A 12,253-nucleotide genomic window follows, 5' to 3' on the forward strand; every position below is an offset into this window, starting at 1 on the left:
AAAACAGTTTGTGTGGTACTCATCATGCCTCCTGGAATGAGTTGACAATGAGTACTGAGGCACCACTATACTTTTAAGTGAACTTTGATTCCTTAATTTTTGGTTCTGTGTATATTTTATTTTAAGGTTTTAGGGAAATGCAGTGAAAGATTTGGTAGTAAAAGAGGTTTAAAATAAAGGCATTTGTAAGGGGACGAGTATATATGGTATGCTTTCTAAATGTTCTTTTTTTTGTTTTTCAGCTCTAGCCAAGAGCTTAGAAGATGCTCTGAGCCAAACTGCCTCCATCACTGTGCAGGCAGTTGCAGCCCAAAATACTGCAGTCCAGGCTGTCAATGCCCACTCCAACATACTGAAAGCAGCCATGGACAATTCTGAGGTGAGCCAAGGAGGAATGAGACTGTTTTTTATATTTTTAGTGTCTGTGGTGCTGGAATTGAACTCAGGGCCTCACACATGCTAAGCAGATGCTCCATCACTTGATCATTTGGAGAAATGGTCATTTAAAGAAAGAAGGCCAATGAGAATGCCAATTTTTTTTTGGAGGGAGGTGCCAGAGATCAAACTCAGGACCTTGCACTTTCAAGGCAGGCGGCGGAACCACTGAGCTAAATCCCCAGCCCTGCAAATGGTAGTTTAATAATTGGTATCAGAGGTGAAGAGTAGAGAATATATTTGGTAGGTGAGAAGAAGACAAAAGGCAAGTTTCAACACAAGTTACACTCCCAGTCCTTTTTTTCATTTTGAGACAGGGTCTTACTAAGTTGCCCAGGGTGGCCTTAAACTTGTGATCCTCCTGCCACAGCCTCTTGTAGACATGCAATTATTTATGTATATATGTGTTTGTTTTTTGGTTTTTTGAGACAGAGTCTTGCTATGTAGTTTAGGCTGGCTTTGAACTCATGGTGATTCTCCTGTCTCAGCCTCCTGAGTGCTGGGATTACAGGCCTGTGCCACCACACCCGGCAGACATGTAATAGACTGCTTTCTTCCTCATGGCATGCACTTTCTGTCACTGAGTAAAGACTGTCGAGATAATTGTCTTTAAATGAGAAAAACCTTTAAATATTTTTAAAGTGAGTTTTATGTATAACATTGATATGGTATAAGAATTAGCTCATATGTGTTTTTATAACTTAATAGTGCTTGAATCCATTTGTTGTTAATTTCTTTTGCTTTAAAAATTCCCAACCATTCTTTAAATAAATGTTTTGAGATACTTTCAGACTGACATAACACTTTAAGAAATAAAACAGATTCTCATGTATCCCAGACTCTACCTGTTTTGTGTTTATGCAGATTATTTATGTTGAGCACTTCACAGAATAATAATTTTTATTTCTAAATGTAATACTAGTACTCAGTAAATTTTCTTTATAATTATTTTCATTTATTATGTAAAGATATTTCTCAACACCAAGACATTTAAAGAGTAACATAAAATACGTAAATAAACTATACATGTCAAGGGTTAAGGTCAGTCATGATCAAAGCTGGGCATGGTTGTACAAGACTGTAATCTCAGCACTCAGGAGGCTGATGCACAAGGATTTCCATGAGTTGGAGGCCAGTCTGGGCTACAGAGTGATTTCAAGGCCAGTTTGGGCTACATAGCGAGACCCTGTCTCAAAAAAAAAAAAGATCAATCATGATCAGTAATTTTGCCACCATAACTGTGTTTGTTTAAAAAAATTTAAACATGGTTTACATTGTTTCAGTCATGTACATCCATCAACTCTGATATCAATTAGACCTCTGATATCAATTGCTGGAAACAATAACCTTTCTTTTTTTGTTACAATACTTTAGAACCTAGAGGCATTCTACATTCTACAACTAAATTACATCCCCAGACTTTTTATTTTTTGTTTTGAGACAGGGTCTTGCTAAGTTGCCCAGGCTGGTATTGAACTTGGACTCCTCCTGCCTCAGCCTCCCAAGTAGCTAGGATTAAAAGTATGTACCAACCATTGCTGGCTGGAACCTACAAGTTTTGAAACCTAAAGAAAATTCTACTGTATTTGAAATTCAAGAAAAAAAGTCTACATGGCAGATTTCAGTCAGCAAAGTGGAAACCACACAGAATATCTGGGAGTTGGATTCAAACTTATAGACAGATACCTTTCAGAAGGACATGGATTGGAAGCTCTAAATGTCCACGGGACTATTTTGGTATAGGCAACATAAAAGAATATTTCCTTTTTCCAGTGAGCACAGCACATAATGTGTTATGCATGTGGATTAGATGATATACAATCTGTTGTAATCAATCCAGATTGTAATCAGTCTACTAAAGTACAGTTTATGACAGCCGTTAACTGTGATTAGGAGTGTTAGCTAATGTTGCAAAATAGAAAAACATGAACACACTTACTAAATGTTAAAAATGGGTTCCAACTTCTGTTTCTTCTAGTAAAAAAAAAAGCCAGGTGCACACAGAATCTGTAATATGGTATATTCCATATTACTTTCTCAAAGCAGTATTTGCAAACAGTTGGATGTGGTTTGACAGTGTCTCTTTTGGGGTAGCTTCTCCTTGGACCTCTATAAGCAGGAATACCTTCAATAAAGAAGATGTTTTAGCTCCCACATGTCATTGACATTTGCATGCTCTGTGACTGTGTTTGAGTTATTTATGAAGATGTGCAAGTTCTCTTAATGCAAGAGTTCTCTTAATACAAGACCAATTCTCTAGCAGCATACCCTAGGGTCTCATGGAAAATTTATTATTGACAAAATTATCATATGGCCCAAGCCACCAACATATCTGTATCTCTCTCCCTCCCCCCCCGCCACGCTCCCCTATGCCTCCCCGTACTTTCTCCCTACTCCTCCTCTCCCTCCTTCCCTCCTTCCCTTTCTCTCCCCACTCACCTCTGAGCATGAGTATCTTGCTGCACTGAGTGTGATTATATAGTTAGATTTTTTTTTCTTTTTTTGTATGATGTAACTCCTAACTATAAGCCAACACTGCTCAAAGAAGAAACAACCAGTTCCAGGGCCAGGGATTTAGCTCAGTGACACCATGCCTGGCTCGAAAGCACAAGGTCCTGAGTTCAATTCCCAATACTAAAAAAAAAAGAAAGAAACAGCCAGTTCCAAAGCTAGAGAAAAACGCATGTTGGACCTGCTTAAGGGATTTTCAAGGGAAATTTTTTCTTTTCTTTTCCTTTCTTTTATGCTAGGGCTCAAACCCAGGGCCTTGCACATTTTAAGCACATCCTCTGCCAAGCTACACTCCAAGCTCTGTGTGTGTGTGTGTGTGTGTGTGTGTGTGTGTGTGTGTGTGTGTATGGTGTGGGGGGGTACTGGGGATTAAACCAAGGGCCTTTGCACTGACCTACTTCCCTAGCCCTTTTTTATTGAGACAAGATCTCACTAAAGCATTAAGTTGCCCAGGCAGGGCTAAAATTTGGGATCTTCCTGCCTCAGCCTCCCAGAGTTCTGGGATTACAGGTGTGCACCACCATACCTGGCTTCCTAGCCCCTCTTTAAAAATATATAAATCACATACTGTTGAATTCACTCCAAAAAAGGTTTGTGACAGTAGTTTACACTTTATAAGTGAGGAAACAGCATTCTTTTTTTTCTTTTGGTACCAGGGATCCAACTCAGGACCTTGTGCTTGTGAGGCAGGCGTGGCACCACTAGCTAAATCCCCAGCCCAGGAAGCAACGTTCTTTAGAATAACATTTGGAGGAGTGCAAATGTATAAACTTAAAACTATGATTTAGTTTTAAGAAGCCATACTTGCAAATAAGAAAATTTTTAAGTATTGGCCATTACTTGAAGAATGATTTAAAATCCATAAATTTTTCATGAAAAGTTGTTGTCCTTAACCTTTTTTGGTTCATTTTTTTTATTTGAGAATCTAATAAAAAATTTCACTTTAAAAAATGCTTAGGAAAAAATAAATTAATAAAAAATGCTTAGGGCCAGGGATTTAGCTTAGTGGCACTGTGCCAGCCTCACAAGAGCAAGGTCTTAAGTTTAATGCACTGCAAAGAAAAATGCTTACATACAGTGTAATACAAGCTTTGGGTTTGTTTTTACATTATTGTGGAAGGACAATTGATGCATGATGATTGTTATGGACTTGTGCCTAATTGTGAGGCTTAGTTATGAATTCCTACTCTGGAGAAATATTGTATATACTTTTACCTTTGAATTTAAAGTCACATATTTCCACATTAATCTTGTTGGCTTGTCTATGGCAATAATAGTAATTAGTCATGTTTACATAATTAAATTTTTTTGTTTAGATTGCAGGTGAGAAGAAGTCTGCTCAGTGGCGCACAGTGGAAGGTGCCTTGAAGGAACGCAGAAAGGCTGTAGATGAAGCTGCTGATGCCCTTCTCAAAGCCAAGTAATTACTCATGGACTTTAACAAGTAATTAGGGCTCCTGGTGCTTTCTTTGGGTGGGGCTTTCTTTGTATGGTACTGTTTGTATAGAATGAAGACAAGGGAGAGACCCCTCCCTCTCTCCTCCACCTGTGCTCTGAACTGGTATCAAGAACACAAAAGTTTAAAAAGAGAGAGGAAATAAAACATAATTAAGCTAAAATAGATTTGGCCAAAATTGATGTAAAGGATCTTATATAAAAATCAGATTTGCTTTGGATGATTGCTTTGTTGACATGTCTGTATACATTTACTGTGGTTCTGCTATAATTTCAAGATTTTATTCGGATGTGGCAGTCTTACAGAATTTAGAAAATGTCACAATCTGTTTGCCTTAACTAGTGAAGTAGTGAGTAGTACTACATTAGGCTCACTCACATCACTGGACCATGTGTCAAGGCTCTGAATTAATTTCTGCTAGGTACAAGAATCATTCTAAATCATAGGGGCTCCCCAAGTTCACATATTTATTTGCTCAGTGAAGTCCTTGACCTCCCTTGCCATTGCCTTAAGTTTTCTCTCACTGGCAGGGTAGTGAGCCTAATCCTTGCAAGAACTGCCATTCATGGAGTGCTCAGCAGGTGGCAGGCATGGTGCCAGATACTTTTCATAAATCACCTCTGTCCCCACATAGGGGCATGCAGCAAATGAGAGGCTGACCTAGTAGTTGGATCCAGGTCTCTGGTTCTGAAGCACAGCCATTTTCATGTACCACCCTGCTTCTCTGGTTCACTTTAGTAAGTCGAGCTTCTGACTGAAATGTTCTTGCTGTTGGTGAGAAAAGCTTCTCTGCCTATTGACCAAAAAGCATTGTTTAATTTTTTTCAAGTTATATTTCTTTCATAGACTTTTTTTTCTTTTTGGTACCAGGGATCAAACTCTGGACCTTTCGCTTGCGAGGCAGGTGGCGGCACCACTGAGCTAAATCCCTGGCCTTTTATAGACTTAACAATTATTTGTTGTAATGATCTCACAACTCTTTAATAATGTTAGAAAGGAACTATACTAAGTATTTAATTTGTTACTGATTTCCAGAGAAGAGTTAGAGAAGATGAAGAGTGTAATTGAAAATGCAAAGAAAAAAGAGGTTGCTGGGGCCAAACCTCATATAACTGCTGCAGAGGGGAAACTTCACAACATGATAGTTGATCTGGATAATGTGGTCAAAAAGGTGTGTTCCTTGATCTTTACAGTGTTACCTATATATCTATAAATACCTGTGTATAGATAAACACATACATAGACACTGGGAGTTTGCACACATGTGTGTGCATGTGGGTGCGTGTACATACAACACTATGGACTGAACCCAGGATCTCAGAATTGCCCAGACTGGCCTCAAACCTGCAGTCCTTCTGCCTCAGCCTCAGGAGTAGCTGGGATTACTGGCCTGTGCCACTATACCTGGCTTAATGTTGTTTTTTTAAAAATATTCTTCCATCAAATATTCTTAATTTCATTAAGAATTCAGGTGCTGGGCATGATGGCGGATGCCTGTAATCCCAGCACGTGGGAGGCTGAGGCAGGAAGATCACCAAAAATTCGAGGCCAGCCTGGCTACATAGGGAGTTCAAGGCCAGCCTGGACTACATGGTGAGACCCTATATAAAAAAAAGAAAAGAAAAGAAAGAGAAAATTTCTGTCTTGTAGCAGATCTCTCTGTGCACTGAGATGATCTGTGTAGGTGATTTCTTGGGACCCAGAGAAAGGGAAGAGGAGACACAGTGAGATTAGAGAGGACCTGTTCCTGGCATTTGAAAAGTAATTAGAAGGACACAAAGACAAAATTTGTGTTCCTTTTTCTGAGCTTCAGATTTTTCAAAAATTTAATTTTTTGAGGTACTGAGGATTAAACTGAAGGTATTCATACTGAACTATATCCTCATCCCTTTTTATTTTTTATTTTGAGACAAGGTCTCATTAGATTGCCCAGGCTGGGCCTAAACTTGGGATCCTCTTATCTCAGCCTCCCAGAATCCTGGGATTACAGGGGTGTGCTGCCACAGTTGGCTTTTATTTTATTTTTAAATGAGGTTGGAGCTTGGCTAGGTAAGCCTCGTTAGCCTTTATTTGTGGTACTGAGATTGAACCCAGAGCCTTTGCTCATACTAGGTGAGAACTCTACCACTGAGCTATACCCTTGGCCCCTGATCTTCAGATTTGTGTGTATGTATGTGTGTGTGTGTGTGTGTGTGTGTGTGTGTGTGTGTATATATATATATATATTTTTTTTTTTTGGTACCGAAATTGAACTCAGGGCCTCATGCTTGCCAGGCAGGCATTGTACCCTGAGCTACGTCCCTGGCCGTGTATGTATTACTGACATAAGTAAAGGAATATTACTTCTGTTCTTGAGGTTTATGGTACTTTTTATTCAGTTTAACTCCCTATATTTGGCCAGGTTCAAGCAGCCCAATCTGAAGCTAAAGTTGTATCTCAGTATCATGAGCTGGTGGTCCAAGCCCGAGATGACTTTAAACGAGAACTGGACAGTATCACTCCAGAGGTCCTTCCTGGGTGGAAAGGGATGAGTAAGTATGATTGAAATACTAGCATTTCCTTTTTACAATTTTTAGTAACTGGTCAACTAGTCTAAAACCTGCTTCAGATCCACTCATCATATTCACATCCCCTCTGGCATTTCTCATTTGTTTCAGCATTTGATTTCCATGACAGTTGTGCAGATGATACACTTGTTACAATACTTCTGTAGTATGAACCACCAGTGTTTTATTCCAAGCTTCATGATTAATTCCATAATCTGTGATTCCTTTCTAGTTTCTCCAAGTGACAGAGACATAAAATTGATTCTGTTAAACTATTTCATTCATATATATAATTATTTAAAACCTTTGGTACTCAAAAAGTATTTCTAGTGAATTACCTAGAGCATACTTTTTGATTGCATTGTGACAGTAGCACTTAGGTTGAGAATTAACCTAGGGACCCTGATTCTTCCCAGAAGAAGAAAACCAACTGTCTGACTCGACTTGCAAAAATGTAGACTGCAGGAAACATTGCTGATAAAGCAGTTACATCGTGTACTTTCAGGGAAAAAGGTATCTGCTGTATAACGAGACATTACACTGCTGTAAAACAAGAGGAGACATAGCTGGGGAACGTTACTAGTGTCTGGCTGGCAGAGAGGCCCGAGATGCTGGCAGAGAATTATCTGGCCCAGAATGTTAGTACTACCAAGGTTGAGAAGCCCTGTGGTAAAGAACTGTGTCATGTAGAAAGTGAAAGTTCCCTGATGCAGTCTCTGAATTGTTTTCTGAGCAACTGCCATTTAATTTTTTATTAATTTTTAAAGTAGAGGATATAGTCACATGATACAAATTGGAAACGTACAAACAATATTTGCTGGTTTCTCTTTTACTCCTGTCCATAGCTGTGCAGTTTTCCTCAGGGTTGGTCACTATTGCTGACTTGCTGTGTACCTCTGGAGATAGTGAATTATTTCATGGTTACCCTGGCCCTCAGTTGGCATCCTTGCCTCTGCAATGACACATTTAGGCCCCATATCAAACTACTAGTACTAGTTAGTGTTATGAATTATTTGGTTTTACTATTCTAGTTAGTGTTATGAATTATTTGGTTTTACTATTCTTTTTTGTTTGTTTTGGTTTTTTAGACAAGTTCTTGGTATGTAATTCAGGCTGGCCTTGAACTCACTATGTGGCAACCCAGACTGGCCTTTAACTCACTGTGATCCTCCTACCTCAGCCTTCCAAGTGCTTGGATTACACCCAGCTTGGTCTTACTATTCTCATTTCCCTAAGTTATAAGTATACGATTATTCATGATGTCCATTACTTTTTCTGTGTTTCCCTAACTGGACATAGTGTTACACATGTAGTAACAGCTAATGTTATTGAGGATTATTGTGTGCCTGGAACTGTATTCTAAGCACTTCCTATCTATTAACCTAAAGTTCGCAACAGTCCAATAGGTAAGTTTTGTTATTATCCCCATTTTATAGATGAGAAACTGAGACGTAAGAGAGATTAAATAACTTATTTAATTTATTTAATAGTCCAAAATTGAGGGTAGAGCCAGGATTTCTTTCTCATCCACTAGCCATGCTATTCTCTGCTTGATTGATTTGTATCAGCAGCATGGAACTCCCCTGTGGGCTTTTTTTTTTTTTTTTTGGTACTGGGGATCAAACTCAGGACCTTGAGCTTGCGAGGCAGGCTGTGGAACCACTGAGCTAAATCCCTGGTCCCACCTGTGGGCTTTTGAGAAGAAGAGTGATGTGATTGTAATAATGAGGAAAATTCATCCTTATGAGATTGAGGGTGTAAGGAGTGCCTGAGGGCAAGGGAGCTGGTGACAAGCTGCCACAGTAACCAGGAGAAATGACGTGGGCTACCCCCGTTCAGAGAATGAATACCTGTGTAGGAGAAGGAAGGGACAGCCATTGGGAAGGTGCATCTGGGTGTTGCTAGGGTTGGAGAATGAAGCGCAAGTTGTAGATGGTTAATATTCATTCCTAAGACACATCTCCTTTATTATAGACCATGATACACAAAGCTATATTTCTGTGCCGTGTTGAGACTGACATTGTCTCTTCTTTTCCCATGCCACTAGTCTCTCTTGTAGTAGTGGGACAGATCTTTGTTTCTTCAGTTGAACGCCACATTAGGTGTTTGATTTATAGATCTTTGCTGGATGAAACAATTAGCCTTTGAATTTGTTAAACCCACAAGTCATTAAGAAGCTCATATTGAGAGGCAGTCACTGAGACTGGCTCCCTTTCCCCTCTCCTGTCAAGGGCTCATACTCTGGTATTGGTGATAAACATCAGTCTTCAGAATGTCATTTTTTTCTTCCTTACCCTCCAGAAAGGTAGTTATCATTTTTAGTTTAATGTACAGGTTAAATGCAAATTTAACGTGAGGTCCTTGTTTAAAAGTTTGCAAAGGAAGAAGGAGATAAATCTTTCTCAGTTGGGAAGGTGATCAAGAGATGGGGGGATTGGGGAGGGTGAGGAGGAAAGGGGGATTAAAAAAAGAATGAAGATATGTTAGGTACTTGCACCAACTCCACATAAGGAGTATAAACATGTACTGGTAAAAACATAATAAAAATTTGCAAGGAAAAAGATTTCTCAGTCTTTGAAATGTTAAGAGAGTCATCTAATAACAGCACTGTGACAGTGAAATACTTCATGAATTCATGCAAATGAGAGGGAATAAAAATTGTGTAAGAAAAATTAAGTTGATTCTTTTGGTGAAATAGAAATCAGTCTACTCATTTCTAAACTATTCATTTCTAAACATAAACTACTTTTAATGTCAGTGATTCTCTTTGCTTCTAAAATGTTATAATTTGGGCCCAGGATTTAGCACAGTGGTGCTGTGCATACCTCCCAAGCACAAGGCCCTGACTTCGATCTCTGGGGGTCGGGGGGGGGGATTCAAAATAAAATGTTACAAATTATCTTGACTTATAATCCCTTTAAATTTTAGGAAATAAACTATCATTTTGCTTTTCAATATTAAAATAGCTCTTCCTGGTTTGTCTGTGGTTCCTTGTTGTTTCCCTTTGGATGTTTCTATTTAATGATAAATGACTGAAGTATGTATATTCCTTTTTTTAAACTGTTCTTCTCTTTCTTTGTAGGTGTTTCTGACCTAGGTGAGTAATTATTTTATGTTTAAGGGATTTGTTTTTGTTTCAAAATACCAAATTTAGACCAGGTGTGGTGTTGCATGCCTTTTCTCTCAGCTGCTTCAGAGACTGAGGCAGGAGAATCCCAAGTTCAAGGTCAGCCTGGGGATCTTAGTGAGAGTCTCTCTTAGGATGAAATAAGAAGGAGGGGCTAGCAACCATCCTCACTGGAGGAAAGATAGCCTCTTTAATAAATGGTGTTGGAAAAACTGGATTTCAGCCTGCCAAAGATTAAAACTACACCCCTATCTTTCACCAAGCACTAAACTAAAATTAAAGTGGATTAAAGATCTAAATATTAAAACAAACACTAAACATGCTGGAAGGTAAGTTCGAAAGTTAGAAGACATTGGCATAGGACAAGATTTTATGAACAAATCCTCAGTAGCATGGGAACTTGCACAAAGAATCAACAACTGGGATCTCATCTTATTAAAAAGCTTCTGCACTGCAAGAGAAACCATCAACAGAGCTAAGAGACAGCTTACAATGTGGGAAAAATTTCTTACCAGCTGTTCCTCAGACAAAGGTCTACTATCTAGAATATGTAAAGAACTGAAAAAGAATCAGACCCCCCAAATATAAAAACTCGATTTAAGAATGGGCATCTGAAATGAACAGATATTTCTCAGACAAACAAGTAAAAGCAGCAAATAAATACATGAAAAAATGTTCAACATCACTGGTCATTTGAGAGATGCAGATGAAAACAACACTGAAATTCCACCTCACCCCAGAAAGAATGGCTGCTATCAAGAAATCAACCAATAACAAATGTTGGCGGGACTGTGAGGAGAAAGGAACCCTTCTTTGTTGGTGGGAGTACAGACTGGTGCAGCAACTGTGGGAATCAATATGGAGATACCTCAAAAAACTAGGATTAGAGGTCCATTGGACCCAGCTATCCCTCTACTGGGTATCTTCCCAAAAGAATTAAAAGAATCTTGCCACAGTGATATATGTGCACCCATGTTTATAGCAGCACAGTTTGTAATAGCTAAAGCTTGGAAACAGCCCAAATGCCCATCAACTGGAGACTGGATAAAGAAGATGTGGTTTTTCTATAAAATGGATTACTACTCAGTCATAAAGAATGAGAAACTGGAGACATTTATGGCTAAATGGATGCACATTGAGGCGATACTCTTAAATGAATAGGACACACGTGTAAATACCAAATAGTTTCTCTGGTGTGAAAAACTAAAAGTGTAAATAAGGTTCAAATGGTACAATTGATAATGTGAAATAGGAAGAAAAGGTCTAAAGGAGTAGGGGAAGTGGGAAGGGTAGGGGAAGGGAAAGAAGGGAAAAGAATATGAGAAAGGAAAAAATGGAAACAAAGACTCTGTAAATAGGGAAGGGTGGAGGGGGTGAAGGGAGGGCAGGGAAATGGGGAAAAAATAAGAACCAGGATACATCATGTAAAGGTACAAGATCCCAATGATGAATGTAGCTGTATTTTATACCTAAAATGTACCAATAAACTTAATGAAAAAAAAAAAGGAAGGGCCAAGGATGTAGCTCATTGGCATGTCTGCCTGGCAAAGCACAAGGTCCTGAGTTCAATTCTGATACTGAGGGAAAAAAAAGAAGGAAATAAGAAGGGCTGAGAATATAGTTCAGTGGTTGATTACTTGTCTAGCATACATAAGGAAAAAAAACAAAAAACAATCTTTTTGTTGTGTTTCTGATTATGCTAAGTCATCTAAAATATCAAGTAGGATTACGTGAGATGTATTAAATCTGAATTGGATATTTGTGGTATCCATATGTTGTCAGGAAATAATATGTTTAAAGTGACTGGAAGTTTATATGTGTGTATGATGTGATTTTTTTTTTTTTGGTGGTTTTTTTTTTTTTTTGTCCTTTTTTTTTGGTTTTTTGAGACAGTCTCACTATGCAGTTCAGGCTGGCCTTGTACTCACTATGTAGCCCAGGTTGGCCTTGAACTCCTGCCTCACCCTCTGGAGTACTGGGATTATAGGTGTGCACCACCATGCCCAGCTTTGTGATCTTTCTTTAATTTATTTTGGAGAATTAAAAAAAAAAAATAGAAAGAAAACTCTAATGAACTCCCATGGACCCATCACCCAACTTCAACTTCAGCAATTATCAACCCACTTATTGTCAGTTTTGTCTATATATCCTCTCCTACCTTATGTTTAAGACCTCAAA

The 12,253-nt window shown here is 38.7% G+C and overlaps 2 protein-coding genes and 1 long non-coding RNA gene across 14 annotated transcripts in view; 1 reads left to right on the forward strand and 2 right to left on the reverse strand.

The window, feature by feature from the left end:
- The window catches only part of Immt (inner membrane mitochondrial protein), a 43,066-nt gene that overhangs the window by 23,679 nt on the left and 7,134 nt on the right, over nucleotides 1–12,253 (forward strand). For all 12 annotated transcript variants that reach the window (XM_004844584.4, XM_087204268.1, XM_087204272.1 and 9 more), the window contains 5 exons: nucleotides 243–379; nucleotides 4,263–4,366; nucleotides 5,438–5,573; nucleotides 6,804–6,933; nucleotides 10,031–10,045. In XM_004844584.4, coding sequence (XP_004844641.1) covers nucleotides 243–379; nucleotides 4,263–4,366; nucleotides 5,438–5,573; nucleotides 6,804–6,933; nucleotides 10,031–10,045 — 522 coding nt within the window. The remainder of the gene's footprint in view (nucleotides 1–242; nucleotides 380–4,262; nucleotides 4,367–5,437; nucleotides 5,574–6,803; nucleotides 6,934–10,030; nucleotides 10,046–12,253) is intronic.
- On the reverse strand, nucleotides 1,369–2,552 carry LOC147829787 (uncharacterized). The gene is made up of 2 exons (XR_015448533.1): nucleotides 2,375–2,552; nucleotides 1,369–1,621 (listed from the first exon to the last, which is right to left on the reverse strand). It is a non-coding gene; the product is annotated as an uncharacterized LOC147829787 (long non-coding RNA).
- Ptcd3 (pentatricopeptide repeat domain 3) overlaps nucleotides 5,029–12,253 on the reverse strand; it is a 48,559-nt gene continuing 41,334 nt past the window's right edge. Inside the window, exon 24 of the mRNA XM_087204274.1 lies at nucleotides 5,029–5,195. Within this exon, the coding sequence (XP_087060400.1) occupies nucleotides 5,132–5,195 (64 nt within the window). The 3' untranslated portion in view covers nucleotides 5,029–5,131. The remainder of the gene's footprint in view (nucleotides 5,196–12,253) is intronic.

The sequence above is a fragment of the Heterocephalus glaber genome, unplaced genomic scaffold (assembly GCF_053883595.1).
Source record: "Heterocephalus glaber isolate CG9 unplaced genomic scaffold, H.glaber_assembly_v1.0 deba00000470, whole genome shotgun sequence".
In the NCBI taxonomy this organism is placed as follows: Eukaryota; Metazoa; Chordata; class Mammalia; order Rodentia; family Bathyergidae; genus Heterocephalus; species Heterocephalus glaber.